We start from the raw sequence: 18,244 nt of genomic DNA on the forward strand, positions 1-18,244 counted from the left end.
TCCACACTGACCCTCTGAAGAGTAAGCCACCCAGACCTATTCCCCTACCCATTTCTCTACATTTACTCCCGACTAATGCCTCTCCATATCCTTGAACACAATGGGCAGTTTAACATGGACAATTCACTTGTGCTATCTTGAGCCAATTGCAATCAATTTATAGGGGAAAATTGAAATCACAAACACTGTTTTTTAGACACAGATTATGTGGCTGCTATCTCAAGATTCATTGAGATGTACAGCATGGAAACAGATCCTTCAGTCCAACTCGTCCATGCTGACCAGATATCCCAACCTAATTTGGTCCCATTTGCCAGCACTTGGCCCATAATCCCTCTAAACCCTTCCCAGTCATAAACCCATCCAGTTGCCTTTTAAATGTTACAATTACACCAGCCGCCAACACTTCCTCTGGCAGCTCATTCCATTCATGCACCATCCACTGTGTGAAAATGTTGCTCCTTAGGTCCCTTTTAAATCTTCCTCCTCTCACCCTAAACCTTAACCCTATTTGCCAAAGCTATCTCATGTCTCCTTTTTGCCCTCCTGATTTACCTCTTAAGTATACTCCTACTGTCTTTATACTCTTCTAAGGATTCACTTGATCTCTGTTGTTTATACCTGACATAGACCTCTTTCTTTTTCTTAACCAAACCATCAATTTTTTCTAGTCATCCAGCATTCCCTACACCTACCAGCCTTTCCTTTCACCCTTACAGGAATATACTTTCTCTGGATTCTCGTTATTTCATTTCTGAAGGCTTCCCATTTTCCAGCCGTCCCTTTACCTGCAAACATCTGGCCCCAATCAGCTTTTGAAAGTTCTTGTCTAATACCGTCAAAATTAGCCTCCCTCTAGTTTAGAACCTCAACTGTTAGATCTGGTCCGTCCTTTTCCAGCGCTATTTTAAAACTAACAGAATTATGATCGGTGGCCCCAAAGTGCTCCCCCACTGACACGTCAGTCACCTGCCCTGCCTTATTTCCCAAGAGTAAGCCAGGTTTTGCACCTTCTCTAGTAGGTACATCCACATACTAACTTAAAAATGTCTCTTGTACCCTCTTAACAAAGTCCTCTCTGTCTAAACTTATAACACTATGGCAGTCCCAGAATATGTTTGGAAAGTTAAAATCCCCTACTATAACCACCCTATTATTCTTAGGGATAACTGAGATCTCCTTACACGTTTGCTTCTCAATTTCCCTCTGACTATTAGGGGGTCCATAATACAATTCTAATAAGGTGATCATCCCTTTCTTATTTCTCAGTTTCACCCAAATAACTTCCCTGGATATATTTCCGAGAATATCCTCCCTCAGTACAGCTATAATGCTATCCCTTATCAAAAACAACCCCCCCCCCCCCCCCCAACCGCCTCTTCTCTTGCCTCCCTTTCTATTCTTTCTGTCGCATCTGTATCCTGGAACATTAAGCTGCCAGTCCTGCCCATCCCTGAGCCATGTTTCTGTAATTTCTTTGATATCCCAGTCCCATGTTCCTAACCATGCCCTGAGTTCATCTGCCTTCCCTGTTAGGCCTCTTGCGTTGAAATAAATGCAGTTTAATTTAACAGTCTTACCTTGTTCTCTGCTTTGATCCTGCCTGCCATGACTGTTTGACTTGCCTTTGTTCTCAACTGTACCCGTCTCAGATTGATGTCTTTCCTCACTATCTCCTTTGGTCCCCCCCACCCAAAAAAAAATTAGTTTAAATCCTTCTGAGCAGCTCTAGCAAATCTCTCTGCCAATAAATTAGTCCCATTCCAATTCAGGGGCAATCCATCCTTCTGGCCCAAGTCACTTCTACCCTAGTAGAGAGTCCAATGATCCAAAAATGTGAAACCTTCTCCCATATGCCAACTCTTCAGCCACGCATTCTTCTGGGCTGTCCTCCTATTCCTACTCTCTCTAGCTTATAGCACCGGGTGTAATCCAGATATTACTACCCTTGAGGACCTCCTTTTTAAACTCCTGTCTAACTTTCTATATCCTTCCTTCAGAATCTCATGTTTTTCCCTTCCATTGTCGCTGAAACCAATGTGTACAATGACCTCCTGCTGGTGCCTTTTCCCTTTGAGAACATACTGCATCTTCTCTGAGATCTTGATCCTGGCATCAGGGAGGGAGCACACCATTCTGATTTTTCGCTGCTGGCCGCAGATTCGTCTGTCTGTGCCCCTGACTAGAGAGTCTCCTCACGCAATTGATCGCTTGGAATCCGATATACCCCTCATTACATTAGAGCCAGTTTTGAGACCAAAAACTTGGCTGTTCCTGCTACATTGCCCTGAAAGTCCATCACCCCCTACATTTTCCAAAACAGCATATTTGTTTGACATGGGGATAGCCATAGAACACTCCTTTATTACCTACCTACCTCTCCTACCTATCTTGGTGTTAACCCATCTACCTGACTGTATCTGTGGCTTTTCTCCCTTCCTCTCACTGCCATCCATCACATCCCCTAGTTCCTCATTGCCTCTAACCGTTGCTCTAACCAATCCATTTGATCTGACAGGATTCATAACCAATTACATTTATTGCAGATATAAACCTCAGTAGCACTTAAACTCTCCTGAAACTTCCACATCTGACAAGAAGAGCATATCACTCTACTAAAGTCCATTTTGCTCCTTCCAATCTATAGACCAAGAAAATAGCACTGTCTTATTGCTCTACAAAACACTGCTCCAGACTAACTTAATACTTATGGCTTATATTTTTAAAATTTAATGAAGAGACAGATCCCAATCAAGAAAGAACCCACTCTACTCACTATTGTCGATTTACAGCAAGGTTTTAGTTAAAACTATTTACTTATCTGTTTCTGTGCTGTCATCTCTCCCAAATAGGTTCTTCCAAGATCACTTGTGAGTTTCACTGTTTAAGTTTTCCTAGACACACTCCGATGTCCAGCGATACATGAATTCAAACAACAAAGGCAGTAACTGTGCAGATTCACTGCTGTGTCAGTTAGCAGTGTGGGTTTCTCTCTCCCTCTCCCTTACAGACCATGTGCTTGCTGCCTTTGTCTGTCTTTCTCCCTTTTGACTTTTTTTTTCAAAGTTCCAAAACAATGGCAACAGCATATTAAACAGTAATTGCTGCTCCTGGAATTTGAGGGAATCACCTCCAACACCTAAAATACCTCAAAAAAGGAATCTTTTCATTTCATACACTGAAGCTGAGTTTTACGAATCTTGTGCAAGTTCACAAATAATACCTTTTCTTAATACTGTTTGTACATGTTTGCTGGAATGTGAAAATGGGTAAGGGAGCTGGTGGCATGATGGTAACAGCACTGGACTACTAATCCACACTCCTTTCTCTAGTTGAAACAAGCTGTTTCCAACCTCTTTAACCCAAAACTCAACTCCTGACAGTATATCCTCTCCATCGCATAGATTGCCAACTTTTCCCTCCATGATTCCAGCTCTGATACAATCCATCTGCTGCTGAAAATCACATCAATGCTAATCACTAGAATGTTTTTATTCTAGTTAGCCTAGTGTCTATATCCTCCCTCTCACTACCCCTGTGTTCAATCAACCACATTCCACATTGAACCACCCGATGAAGGAGCAACGCTCCAAAAGCTAGAGCTTCCAATTAAACCTGTTGGACTATAACCTGGTGTTGTGTGATTTTTAACTTTTTTGAAGCTGCCTTCTGGATACACGGCATGTGGTGTATGTAGACTCACTGTGCTGTTAGGAACTGTGTTCCAGGATTTTGAGGTGATTCACTTTGGGAAGAATAATAGGAAGGCAGAATACTGGAGTAAAAAATGAGGTCTGCAGATGCTGGAGATCACAGCTGCAAATGTGTTGCTGGTCAAAGCACAGCAGGCCAGGCAGCATCTCAGGAACAGAGAATTCGACGTTTCGAGCATAAGCCCTTCATCAGGAATAAGAGAGAGAGAGAGCCAAGCAGGCTAAGATAAAGGGTAGGGAGGAGGGACTAGGGGGAGGGGCGATGGAGGTGGGATAGGTGGAAGGAGATCAAGGTGAGGGTGATAGGCCGGAGTGGGGTGGGGGCGGAGAGGTCAGGAAGAGGATTGCAGGTTAGGAGGGCGGTGCTGAGTTGAGGGAACCGACTGAGACAAGGTGGGGGGAGGGGAAATGAGGAAACTGGAGAAATCTGAATTCATACCTTGTGGTTGGAGGCAGAATACTGGGTCAAGGGATGTATTGTTGGTAGTGTGGATGTGCAGAGGGATCTTGGAGTCCATGTACATAGATCCCTGAAAGTTGCCACCCAGGTTGATAATGCTGTTAAGAAGGCATACGGTGTGTTAGGTTTCATTGGTAGAAGGATTAAGTTCCTGAGCTGTAGTGTCATGCTGTACCTGTATAAAACACTAGTGTGGCTGTACTTGGAGTATTGTGTACAGTTCTGATTGCCATATTTCGGGAAGGATGTGGAAGCATTGGAAAAGGTGCAAAGGTAATTTACCAGGATGTTGCCTGGTCTGGAAGGAAGCTCATATGAGGAAAGGCTGAGAGACTTGGGTATATTCTCATTGGAAAGAAAAAGGCTAAGAGGGAATTTGATAGGACATACAAGATGATCAGAGGATTAGATAGGATAGACAGTGAAAGTCTTTTTCCTAGAATGATGATGTCAGCATGTACGAGGAGGCATAACTACAAATTGAGGGGTGATAGATTTAAGACAGATGTCAGAGGCAGCCTCTTTACTCCAAGAGTGGTAAGAGCATGGAATGCCCTACCCGCTAATGTAGTTAACTCAGCCACATTAGGTAGATTTAATCAACCCTTAGATAAGCACATGGATGATGATGGGATAGTGTAGGGGGATGGCCTTGGATTAGTTCACAAGTCGGCACAACATCGAAGGCCAAAGGGCCTGTTCTGCACTGTATTGTTCTATGTTCTATGATCCAGTGGTAGTGAAGAATCAATAATATAGTTCCAATTCAGGGTGGTATATGGCTGGAAGAGGAACTTGGTGTTCCCATGTGTCTGCTGTCTTGTTCTCCTAAATGGTAGAGATTCTGGGTCTGGAAGGTGTTCTCTGAAAAGCTTGGTGGGTTACGCAGTGCATCTTATAGTTAGTAGACCCTGTCACCACAGTGCATCAGTGCTGGAGGGAGTGAATATTGAAAGTCTTCAGTGAAATGTCAGTCAAGCAGGCTGCTTTGTCCAGCATGGTGACCAGTTTCCTGACTATTGTTGGGCTATCTTTGAACTAGAGCGTGTTCTTATCACTGTTTTGACTTGTGCTTTACATATAGTGGACAGGCATTGGAAGGCAGGATTTAAGTTACTTGGCACATAATTTCCAATTGCTGACCTGCCTTTATAGCCATGATATCTGTATGACCTGCATACTTAGGCTTCTGGCCAATTGTAACCTGGAGGATGTTGTTAGTGGTGATAGTGGTGCCATTGAACGTCTAGGAAATGGTCATTATCTGGAAATTAAGTGGGATGTGTATGTTATATCAGTCCAAGCCTGAATGTTGTCCAGGTCTTGCTGCAAATTGTCATAAACTGTTTCAGATGAGTCACTGATGTTGCTGAACACTGGGCAATCTCTGTGAACATTTCTATCCTGCTTTATGAAAGAAGCAAAGTCATTGAAGCAGATGAAAATAATTGGGCAGAGGACATCACCCATAGGAACTCCTGCAAGCATATCCTTGGGCTGAGATGATTGACTTCCTCCGACAACTGTTTTTTTATGCTAGGTATCATTCCAACTGTGGAGATTCTCCTGCATCCCCCAGTCCCTCAGTGATTTCCCAGTGACTCCAGTTTTGCTCAGGATCCTAGATGCCACACGCTGTCAAATAATGCCTTGATGTCAAGTGTAGTCACCCTCACTTCCCCTCATAAGCTCAGCTCTCTTTCTTGTCCATTTGTGGCATGAGGTCAGGAGCTAATTAGACCTGACAGGACCAAAACTTCAATGCCAATGACTAGGTTATTACCGTGTGGGTGCTGCTTATTGACACTGTTGTCAACTACCTCCATCACTTTGCTGGTCATTAACAGCACACTGATGGAGCAGTAAGTGGCCACATTTGAGTTTGTATTTGTCCTGCTTTTTTGCACAAGACAAACCTGGACAATTTTGCACGTTGCTAGATAGATGCCAAAATTGTCGCTGTACTAAACCAGCTTGGTTCGGGATATAGTTGGTTCTGCAGCCCAATTCATTGGGATTATGACTGGAATGTTGTCAGGGCACATGGCCTTTGCCAAGTCCAATGCCATTAACTGTTTCTTGATATCATGATGAATTACTGAAACTGGCTGAAGGCTGCATCTGTGATGCTGAGAATGTCAGGAGGAGGCCAAGGTGGATTGTTTGCACAACACTATCACTTTAACAAAGTTTGTTCCCTGACTTTAACAGTAAAGTGCCTGGAAATGTTTTAATTCATGAATGGTACAATATGAAAGTTTTTACTGGTGTAATGAAATTTATAGTGATGTGTGGTTCTGAAATATAGGATTTTTGAAATGCTTTGAACAGTTATGTTGCAGTTAGATTTGTAAAGTTCATTTTCTCATGAATTAGCTCGATGATGCTTTAATTGAAAATTGCAGGCTGGGAAGGTCAATTATTTTCAGATGTTAACTCCAGAAAATAAAGACCCTGGATTAAAGCGTTGTAGATTTCTTTTTCAAGTTTTTTCCATTAATTCACAGCTATGCCAATGGTGTGGTCTTCAAACGTTCTGGCCATTGATAGTCAACATAGTCATACTCAGGTGCTACCATCCATGTGTTTATTTTAAGAAGCAAACTGTTTTTGCCTGACTTTTTTATGAAACATACTAATGATTTGTATTCTGCTTTATCTGATTATGTTAACTTGTGCAAAATAGTATAGATTGTGACAAATGTATTTTAATTTGTTTAATTGTTCATAATTATTAAAGCAATTGAACTGAAATATAACCTTTTTTTCTCTCTTAACAGTGGAATTCAGCTGCTGGTTTGACCATATCAGAGAGTGGTATGCTCACAGGGATGAATTCAACTTTTTGTTCATGACTTATGAAGAGTTGAAGAAAGTAATGATATTTTGAAAATATTACATTTTCCTAAATTCATATGATCAGGTGTTAGCCATGTACTGTTTCTGTACTTTCATGCAATTCTCCAACCTTTTCAAGATATCAGCACTTCTCTAATTCTGGTTCGTTAAGCTTCCTGATTTTAGTTGGTCTGCATTAATGGACATGCCTTCAGATGCATGTGTTCAAATTTTGGAATTATTTCGCTGAACTTCTCCAGCTCTCTTTTCTCCTTCAAGACGGTCTTTGAAAGCACCTTCTTTATTCAAATTTCTTCATGCCAACTACGCTGAAATCAGGTGTAGTTCAAGTTTTACTTTGTGATGCTCTTGTGAAACAATCGTGGATGTTTCACATTATTAATGGTACTTTACAGAAATGATTGTGGTAATAGTAGTAATCTGGCTGTAACTGTATGGCACTGTCTCCTAGTGCTAGACTCCCTAATCAGTAGAATTAATTACCCTGTGTCAACTTCCCCTCAATGTTTGCAATCTTTGCGGTCACCCCTTGCTTTTTGAAATTCAGGGGAATCTTGCACATGATTATGCAATCTTTCCCAAATAATTTCATGATTGGAGTGCAGTGACCATTCCAGTAAATGCTTAATGAATTCTCTCCATGCTCAGTGTAAAAAGTAGCAAAATATAATTCCCAAAACTGAAACAGGTAAGTCCAAACTAGAGCTCTGTACAGCTGCAGCATAATATTCATCTGTTTGTTTTTCCTAGCCTGCTCTATATAAAAACCAGAATTTTATTTATCATTTTGATTTTTTTAATATACTGTGCCTGATATTTTAATGGTCATGTACATGGATCTCGGGATTCCTCAGACCTCCACAGTTTCAAAGTTTATCACTATTTGGAAAGCACTTTGATTTTAGCTTTTTCAGACATATATTAATGGATAAGGAATATGCTCAAGTGGCCTATTTGTTTTCATAAAATTTGCCTGTGTTGATTTTTATAGCCGCATTTTGAATTGAAGTGAAACATTACTTACATATGGTTATTACATTAGATAATCAAATATAGTTGTATTTTGAGATGTTCATAAACATGCTGAATGGGAGATATTGTCTCAGTGGACTTCCAGAAGGCATTTGATTTGTCACATATAACAGGTTAATAATGGTGAAAATACATGAAATTGTAGATAATTTTGTGATCTACATTATTAATTGGTTGAGAGGTAGGGATTAAAGGAATGCTCTGGTAGGATAAGGCAAGTTGTGTTTGTGAGTCATTTGTATTGTTAGCTATTGAGCATCTATAATAATAGTTTAGTTGAATGAAATTGAATGGAACTCCCGTTTACTATATGTATGCCTGCTCAGTCCAAATCTGGATATCTAACTCAATTCCTTCATGTACTTTCACTATTGATAACCTGTTGTTCTATCTATATTTAACCTATATCTGAACTGTATGACATAGCAAGGCATTTTCCACATTGAACATTTTAGACAAGTGTAAACTTCACTCTATTAACATAATAATTTGAGTCATGTTTCCACAACCAAGATACAAATCCTGAAGGAGGGTTATTATCAAATTGCTTGATCACAGTTCAGCTTCTTAAAAAAACACTTGCAATTATACAACCACTTTCATGACTTTGTGGTGTCCCAAAGTGACTTACTGTAAATTAAATAACTTTGAATTTTAGTCAAAGCTATATCAAAAGAACAATATTCGAAAAGAATTGCTGTGGCTTCAGTAGAGGTAGTTTCATGAATTCTGACTGAGGTTTTCTGGCCATAAGCAAGGGCTCGCAACTAATCAATGAAGACAAGATTGAGAGACATCAGATGTGCAATCAACTTGGTATTGTGGGACAATACCAGGAGCGCAGGCTTGAAAAGGTTATTTTACTCAAATTGGTTTTAAAATCCTAATCACTTTAATGTACTTCCGTCTCAGGAGTAGCCAGTATTCAGAAACAAATCCTGGCCAAAACTCTTTCATCACAAGAAAAAAGATTGTAATGCATTTACAGTGTCAATGCACATGCGAGGCAGAGTACATTTCCAACTTGTTATCGGTTTTTACGTTTGAGTGTTGGATCTGGGATGAATCAGTAACTTTCCATTGCACTTTGGCAGGTTTAATTCTTAAAATTCTGCAGCAAAATATCTAGAAATTAGCACATATATCAATAGTTTCATCACCTACCCAATTCTTAACACCATTTGTTATGGAATGATTCCGCAGTTTTACAGGGTATCTCGTGAGTAATTTCACAGTGAGTGAAAGTATTTTAGTTTTCAAGTATCAAAGAGGCTGTTGCCATTTTTAAAGTTTCGAGGTTAGCTAACTGTGTTTACTGTATTGACCCCTGACAGGATCTTAGAGCATCAATACAAAAAATTTGCAACTTTGTTGGAAGACAGCTGGATGATGAAAAACTGGACAACGTGTTAGAACACTGCAGGTTTGATAGTATGAAAAAGAATCCAATGGCCAACTATGAAGGAGTTCCCAAAAGATCCGAAGAAGGAACATTCCTTCGGAAAGGTACCTAGCATGATTTCATGGACTTCTAGAATGGTACAGTACATAAGAAACCCTTCAGCCCATCAAATCTGCACCATCAAGAAAAGCCTCTAAGTCTATGTTAGAACATAGAACATAGAAAAATACAGCGCAGTACAGGCCCTTCGGCCCTCGATGTTGCGCCGACCGAAGCCTACCTAACCTACACTAGCCCAATAACCTCCATATGCTTATCCAATGCCCGCTTAAATGACCATAAAGAGGGAGAGTCCACCACTGCTACTGGCAGGGCATTCCATGAACTCACAACCCGCTGAGTAAAGAATCTACCCCTAATATCTGTCCTATACCTACCACCCCTTAATTTAAAGCTGTGTCCCCTAGTAACAGCTAACTCCATTAGCGGAAAAAGGTTCTCACTGTCAACCCTATCTAAACCCCTAATCATCTTGTACACCTCTATCAAATCTCCCCTAAACCTTCTTTTCTCCAATGAGAACAGCCCCAAGTGCCTCAGCCTTTCCTCATACGATCTTCCTACCATACCAGGCAACATCCTGGTAAACCTCCTCTGCACTCGTTCCAATGCCTCCACATCCTTCCTATAGTATGGCGACCAAAACTGCACACGATACTCCAGATGAGGCCGCACCAGAGTCTTATACAACTGCAACATGACCTCAGGACTCCGGAACTCAATTCCTCTACCAGTAAAGCCCAGTACACCATATGCCTTCTTCACAGCACTATTTACCTGGGTGGCAACTTTCAGAGATCTGTGTACATGGACACCAAGATCCCTCTGCTCATCCACACTACCAAGTAGCCTACCATTAGCCCAGTAATCCATCTTCCATCTTACATTCCAGCACTTGGCCCATTACCTTGAATGTTATGACATTTTAACTGTTCATACATGTACTTTTTAAGAGTTGTGAAGTTTCTAGCCTCAATTACCTTTCCAAGCAGTGCATTGCAGAATACCATAACTCATCGGAGGTGAAAAATCTCTCCTCAAATCTCTTCCAAAAGGTGCTGCATTTCACCTTAAAATTATGTTCTCTTGTTATTGACCCTTCAACTAAGGGAACTAGGTAGTTCCTATTCACACTGTCCATGCCCCTCATAACGTTATACACCTTAATCAGGACCACCTCAGCCTTCTGTGCTCTAAAGGAAACAATCTGAGCTTATCCAACCTCTCTTCATAGCTAAACTGCTCCATTCCTGGCAATATCCCAGTGAATCACTGCCTCCCTCCGGTGCAGTCACATCCTTCCTAGCGAGTGGTGACCACACCCGCACACACTGCTCCAGTAGCGCCCTAACCAAGGTTTTTTGTACAGCTTAAACATGACCTTAAACTGATAAAGGCAAGTGTCCCTTATGCCACTTAACTACCTTATTAACATGTCCTGCTGCCTTCAGGATCTGAAGACAGGTACCCCTCAAGATCCCTTGATTCCTCTCGGCTTCCTAGCATCCTGCCATTCTTCGGATATTCCTTTGTCTTCCTTCCAAAGCGTATCACCTCACACTTACTTGGGTTAAATTCCATCTGCACTACTGACCAATCCAACAGGAGCCTTCTGTTTTCTAAGACCTTCCTCCTCACTGTCAACCTTCATGTCATCTGCAAATTTACTAATCACAACCACTACTTGCATTTTGTTTCCTATCGTTCATATATACCATGATCAGTAATGGAACCTATAGTATCCCAATGACCTCTGGCCTCCAATCACGTAAACAGCCTTCTACCACATGTGTATCCTACTGCTTCCCTAATTTTGGATCCAACATGCCAAGTCACCTTGGACCCCATGTGCCTTTACCTTGGGTATTAGTCTCCCACACAGGACCTTGTCAAAGGCTTTCTGAAATCCATTTGGATTCTGTTGGTGGAGGATGACTTACTAGGATAAAGCATGGTGGACAGGTCTCTGGCACAGAGTCTGTCCCTGATGTCAGAAGGGAAGGGGGTAGATGAGTAGAGCATTAGTCATTGGGGACTCCATAATTAGCGGCACATACAGGAAATTCTATGGGAATGAGAGAGACCCTCGGATGGTGTGTGGTCTCCCAGATGCCATGGTCCATAATGTCTCAGATTGTGTTTTGGGGATCCTTAAGAGGGAGCCAGTGGGTAGGTGGGGGGGGGGGGTGCTGCTGTGACGGCAGTACCAAGTTGTGGTCCACATAGGCACCAACAACATAGGTAGGAAAAGGGATTGTATGTAAGGCAGGAATTCAGGGGGCTAGGATGGAAGCTTACAGCTAGAACAAATTGTAATCTCTGGTTTGTTACCCATGCCACGTGATAGCGAGCAGAGGAATAGGGAGAGAGAGCAGCTGAACACATGCCTCCAGGGATGGTACAGGAGGGAGGGATTCAGATACCTGGATAATTAGGCCTCATTGTGGGATAGATGGGATCGCTACAAATGGGATGGTCTACACCTGAACCAGAGGGGTACCAATATCCTGGGAGGGATGTTTGCTATTGTTGTTCGGGAGGGTTTCAACTAATTCATCAGGAGGATGGGAGCTTGAATTGTAGCTCCAATGTACAGGAGGTTGAGAGTCGTACGGTCACAAATAAAGTTTCAAGGGCGCAAGAGCATACCGGCAGGCAGGAAGGTGTGTCTACTTCAATACCAGGAGCATCCAGAAAAAGGTGGGTGAACTTGCAGCATGGGTTGGGACTTCAATGTTCTGGCCATTTCAGAGACATGGATGGAGCCGGGACAAGTACAGTTGTTGCAGGTTCCACGTTTTAGATGTTTCAGTAAGAACAGGGACAGTGGTAAAAGAGGGAGAGGTGTGACATTGTTAGTCAAGGATGGTATTATGGTGGTAGCAAGGACGTTTGATGAGGACTCATCTACTGAGGTAGTATGGGCTGAGGTTAGAAACAGATAAGGAGCTGTTGGGAGCTTTCTATAAGCCTTTAAAAAGTTCCAGACTTGTAGAGGAAAGGATTGCAAAGATGACTCTGGAAAGGATTGAAAGTAACAGGGTAGTTGTTTTGGGAAACTTTAACTTTCCAAATATTGACTGGAAACTCGATAGTTCGAGTACTTTTGATGGGTCAGTTTTTGTCTAGTGCATGCAGGAGGGTTTCCTGACACAGTATGTGGATAGGCCTATAAGAGGTGAGGTCACATTGGATTTGGTACTGGGTAATGAACCAGGCCAGGCATTAGATTTGGAGATAGGTGAGCACTTTGGTGATAATGACCACAATCTGGTTATGCTTACTTTAGCAATGGAAAAGGATAGGTATATACTGCAGGGCAAGAGTTATAGTTGGGGGAAAGACAATTATGATGCAGTTAGGCAAGATATAAGATGCATAGGATGAGGAAGGAAACTGGAGGGGATGGGCACAATTGAAATATGGAGCTTGTTCAAGGAACAGCTACTGTGTGCCCTTGATAAGTACGTACCTGTCAGGCAAAGAGGAAGTGAGGGAGCGAGGGAGCCATGGTTTACCAAAGAAGTTGAATATCTTGTCAAGGGAAGAAGGAGATTTATGTGAAGATGAGACATGAAGGCTCAGTTAGGGCATTTGAGAGTTACAATTTAGCCAGGAAGGACCCAGAGAGAGCTACGAAGAGCTAGGATGAGACATGGGAAGTCTTTGGCAGGTAGGATCAAGGAACACCCTAAACTTTCTATAGGTGTGTCAGGAATAAAAGAATGATTCAAGTAAGATCAGGGCCAAGTTTAGAGTGGTGCTGGAAATGCCCAGTAGATTAGGCAGTATCTGAGTAACAGGAAAATCGATGTTTCGGGCAGGAGCCCTTCATCAGAAATGGGTGGGTGTATGAATAGGAAGGGTTTAGAGGGATATGGGCCAAGTGCTGGCAAATAGGACTAGATTAGGTTAGGATATCTGGTCAGCATGTACGAGTTGGACCGAAGGGTCTGTTTCTGTGCGGTACATCTATGACTGTCTGACTCTTGCCAATCACATCACATCAATGTGCTTTCATTCTCAATTCTTACACCAAAGAGATTCCTTTTTTCTTACCTGTTTTGTCCCCATGCCTTTATTGAATCTCCTCCCAACTTTCTTTTCTCGAAGGAGAATAATCACAGTTTTGATAATCTATCCATGTACCCTACCTGAAGTCTGCCTCCAGGACTATTCACTCTGTACTCTACTAATGCCTTTGCATCTTTCCTGAAGTATAATGCTATGAACTGGGCACAGTAATCTGATTGAGATTGAACATATATTTCATAAAAGTTCACCATAACCTTTTTTGCTGTATTCTAAATTTGTGTTCCTGGTGCTGCACTTTCTACTTTTGGAACACAACAGGGATTTAGACTCAGAGGTCAGTGTACTCACTGGGGGAAACAAATAGAAAATGATCAGAAAATCATATGGGAGCGTGGTGTCCTGAGCAGCTAAGTTTCTGATGAGCATTCCTGTTGTACAGATTTTTGTGATTAGAGTATGAATTTGTAACAGCCACCCAATGGAGTTTCAGGCAGGGCTTTAGTGTTGCATCCATCTGTGTGTAAATAGCTATTGTCATCAAAGGACTAAAGGCACCTGTCTGTGTCTCACTCTTGTGCTCTTTCTCTCTCTCTCTCTCTCTCTCTCTCTCTCTCTCTCTCTCTCTCTCTGTTTTAGGGAGACAGCTTGAGGGGCACTGTTCTGTGTCAACCATGAGTGATCAGAAATTTCTCACCTCTTACTGCTTCCGTGGATGTGATAGAAGGATTGGCTGCTTACCATTCTGTCTGGTCACATCATGAACACTCCTTCCATGCCTAACGATAATGAATTGAATCCAGAGCTGCCCTTGCTCATTTTCTCCTTAAGATATTTTTTAATACAGTTTGAACACTAAATATTATGTGACTAAAGCCACTCGTTGCCATTGGTGTTAAGATTAAGATGCTAATGAAGCATGATAATACACAACTAATCGTAGGATAGTCAGATATATTAGATTAGATTAGACTTAGATTAGATTTACAGTGTGGAAACAGGCCCTTCGGCCCAACAAGTCCACACCGACCCGCCGAAGCGAAACCCACCCATACCCCTACATTACCCCTTACCTAACACTATGGGCAATTTAGCATGGCCAATTCACCTGACCCACACATCTTTGGACTGTGGGAGGAAACCGGAGCACCCGGAGGAAACCCACGCAGACACGGGGAGAACGTGCAAACTCCACACAGTCAGTCACCTGAGTCAGGAATTGAACCCGGGTCTCTGGCGCTGTGAGGCAGCAGTGCTAACCACTGTGCCACCGTGCCGCCCGTGGAACAGAAAGATCTTTGATTGCATTCCATAGATCCCTGAAAATGGCTGTTTTATTGGAATGGGGAGGCTGAGGGAAGATCCTAAATGAAATATATAAAACAATTAAGGATCTTGATAGAGTGGATAAGAAGATATTATCTCCTTGGTTGAGGTGTCGATACATAGAAAGCTTAGATCTAGGGTAAATATTGAAGATTTTGAGGGGATTTTATTGGATTTTGTTTTCACCCAGAAAACCCTGGGAACATGCTGCTAGAAGTCTATGGTCAAAAACTTGGAAACTGGGAATGGACTGGATAGCTACATGTGGACTTGGCTGATGTGGACTTGATCGGCCAAATGGCCTCTTCCCGTGCTATAAATTTCAATAATGCCATTCCAAAATTCATCAAGAAAAGCTCTAAAATTACAGCAAAATCTTCTGGAACAAAATGGCCCTAATGATACTGGGAGTTTGCAAGTTATCTTGTAAAGGTTTTATAATCCCTCGTAAAAATTAATAACCTTAAAAGAAATTAATCCTCAAGCTATCCCAAATGTGGTCTCAAAGTCATATAAACAGTGCCTCTTGTATACGAGTTCCTTTTCTTTTCCCACTCAATGGATCTCACCATTTTCACGACCAGTTGCAATCTATTCAAGTTCTCCGAATGCAGTTACCACTAAAGGCCCTTATAATGCAGTGGTAGAGTCCCTACTTCTGAGCCAGGAGAATTGGGTTCATGTCTCACCTGCTCCAGAGGTGTGTGGTAATATCCCTGAATAGGTTGGTTAGGAAAATATCTCCAGTTACTACCAGCAAGGCACAATTCTACAAATCCTCATACTGGTAGCATAACTTTCCAGAGGTTCTTTAATGAGAATATGATAACACCCCAGTTCATGGTTTGGCCACCTCTGAAACACACAAGAGTGTCCCTGAGCTATTCCCATAACTTACAGATTTAAGTCACTTTGTTCCTTTCTGACCTCTTTCTTTTCTACTTTCCCTCCTGTTTAGAGATACCTTCATGCTCCTCGCGAACAACCAGAGTACTTTGCAGCACAAAAGGCTGAAACCCAGTATTTCATATCCATTTCAGTTTGCTTTTTTTTTGTACACCTAGCTATTATTTCCATAACAGCCTCAGACAAAGTCTATTTTTGCACACCTTCTCATCAAGAATGTCCTCTTTGTAGAAACGTAACTTAGTTTTCTTTTCTATTCTGGCGATGGTCTCAAAAAAGCAGGCTTTTTATGAGCTGCTGAGTTCGTCATAGATGGAAGATATTTCTATCTGTTACAAGGCAGTTCATGCCAATGGATGGGGACTCCCTGTGCCAAGAAATCCTGTTGCTTGGCTGCATTGGAACTTGGCATACCAGTGAAGGCTGCGTATGAAGTGAATTGAAGTCTAGGTTTCCACATGTGCCAGTGATGGGTTTAGATTCCATACAGGGTGGAAACAGGCCCTTCAGCCCAACATGTCCACACCGACCCTCCAAAGAGCAACCCACCCAGAATCATTCCCCTACATTTACCCCTGACTAATGTACCTAACACTATGGGCAATGTTGTGGTTCTGCTCGCCGAGCTGGAAGTTTTTGCTGCAAACGTTTCGTTCCCTGGCTAGGGAACATCATCAGTGCTGTTGGAGCCTCGTGTGAAGCGCTGCTTTGATGTTTCTTCCGGTATTTATATTGGTTTGTTCTTGCCGCTTCCGGGTGTCAGTTTCAGCTGCAGTGATTTGTATGTGGGGTCCAGGTCGATGTGTCTGTTGATGGATGTTCTTGCCGTTTCCGGGTGTCAGTTTCAGCTGTAGTGGTTTGTATATGGTGTCCAGGTCAATGTGTCTGTTGATGGAGTTTGGGGATGAATGCCATGCCTCTAGGAATTCTCTGGCTGTTCTCTGTCTGGCTTGTCCTATGATAGTGGTGTTTTCCCAGTCAAATTCATGTTGCTGGTTGTCTGAGTGTATGGCTACTAGAGATAGCTGGTCGTGTCGTTTTGTGGCTAGCTGATGTTCATGGATGCGGATTGTTAGCTGTCTTCCTGTTTGTCCTATATAGTGTTTTGTGCAGTCCTTGCATGGTATTTTGTAAACTACGTTAGTTTGGCTCATGCTGGGTATTGGGTCCTTTGTTCTAGTGAGTTGTTGTCTGAGCGTGGATGTTGGCTTGTGTGCTGTTATGAGTCCTAAGGGTCGCAGTAGTCTGGCTGTCAGTTCTGAGACGCTCCTGACGTATGGTAGAGTGGCTAGTCCTTTTGGTTGTGGCATGTCCTCGTTCCTCGGTCTATCTCTTAGGCATCTGGTGATAAAGTTGCGTGGGTATCCGTTTTTGGCGAATACCTTGTATAGATGTTCCTCTTCCTCTTTTCGCAGTTCTGGTGTACTGCAGTGTGTTGTGGCCCTTTTGAATAGTGTCCTGATGCAGCTTCGGTTGTGTGTGTTGGGGTGGTTACTTTCATAGTTTAAGACTTGGTCTGTGTGTGTTGGTTTCCTGTGTACCCTTGTGGTGAATTCTCCGTTGGGTGTTCTCTCTACTAACACGTCTAGGAATGGGAGTTGGCTATCCTTTTCCTCTTCTCGTGTGAATCGGATTCCTGTGAGTGTGGCGTTGATGACTCGGTGTGTTTTTTCTATATCTGTGTTTTTGATGATTACAAAGGTGTCATCAACATATCTGATCCAGAGTTTGGGTTGGATTTGTGGTATGGCTGTATGTTCTAACCTTTGCATAACTGCCTCTGCTATGAGTCCCGAGATTGGTGATCCCATGGGTGTTCCGTTGATTTGTTCGTATATCTGATTGTTGAATGTAAAGTGTGTGGTGAGGCACAGGTCCAGTAGTTTAAGTATGCCGTCCTTGTTGATAGGTTCGGCCTCCTGTGTTCTGTTATGTATGTCCAGTAGGTTGGCTATTGTTTCTCTGGCTAGGGTTTTGTCAATTGAAGTGAACAGTGCCGTCACGTCGAATGATACCATGGTTTCTTCTTTGTCTATGTGTGTATTCCTGATGACGTCCAAGAATTCCTGTGTTGATTGTATGGAGTGTTTGGATCCGCTGACTAGGTGTTTCAGTTTTTGTTGTAGTTCTTTGGCCAGTTTGTATGCTGGTGTCCCTGGTAGTGATACTATGGGTCTGAGTGGGATGTCTGGTTTGTGTACTTTGGGTAGTCCATAGAATCTGGGGGTGTTGTTGCTTTCAGATTTCATTCCAGCAAAGAAATCAGCGGATCCAAACACTCCATACAATCAACACAGGAATTCTTGGACGTCATCAGGAATACACACATAGACAAAGAAGAAACCATGGTATCATTCGACGTGACGGCACTGTTCACTTCAATTGACAAAACCCTAGCCAGAGAAACAATAGCCAACCTACTGGACATACATAACAGAACACAGGAGGCCGAAC

The 18,244-nt window shown here is 42.4% G+C and overlaps 1 protein-coding gene across 1 annotated transcript in view; it reads left to right on the plus strand.

Annotated features, from left to right (window-relative positions):
* Positions 1–18,244, plus strand: part of LOC132832486 (amine sulfotransferase-like) — a 73,926-nt gene that overhangs the window by 50,556 nt on the left and 5,126 nt on the right. Inside the window, exons 5-6 of the mRNA XM_060850541.1 lie at positions 6,954–7,048; positions 9,399–9,570. Coding sequence (XP_060706524.1) covers positions 6,954–7,048; positions 9,399–9,570 — 267 coding nt within the window. The remainder of the gene's footprint in view (positions 1–6,953; positions 7,049–9,398; positions 9,571–18,244) is intronic.

The sequence above is a fragment of the Hemiscyllium ocellatum genome, chromosome 3 (genome assembly GCF_020745735.1).
Source record: "Hemiscyllium ocellatum isolate sHemOce1 chromosome 3, sHemOce1.pat.X.cur, whole genome shotgun sequence".
NCBI lineage: Eukaryota > Metazoa > Chordata > Chondrichthyes > Orectolobiformes > Hemiscylliidae > Hemiscyllium > Hemiscyllium ocellatum.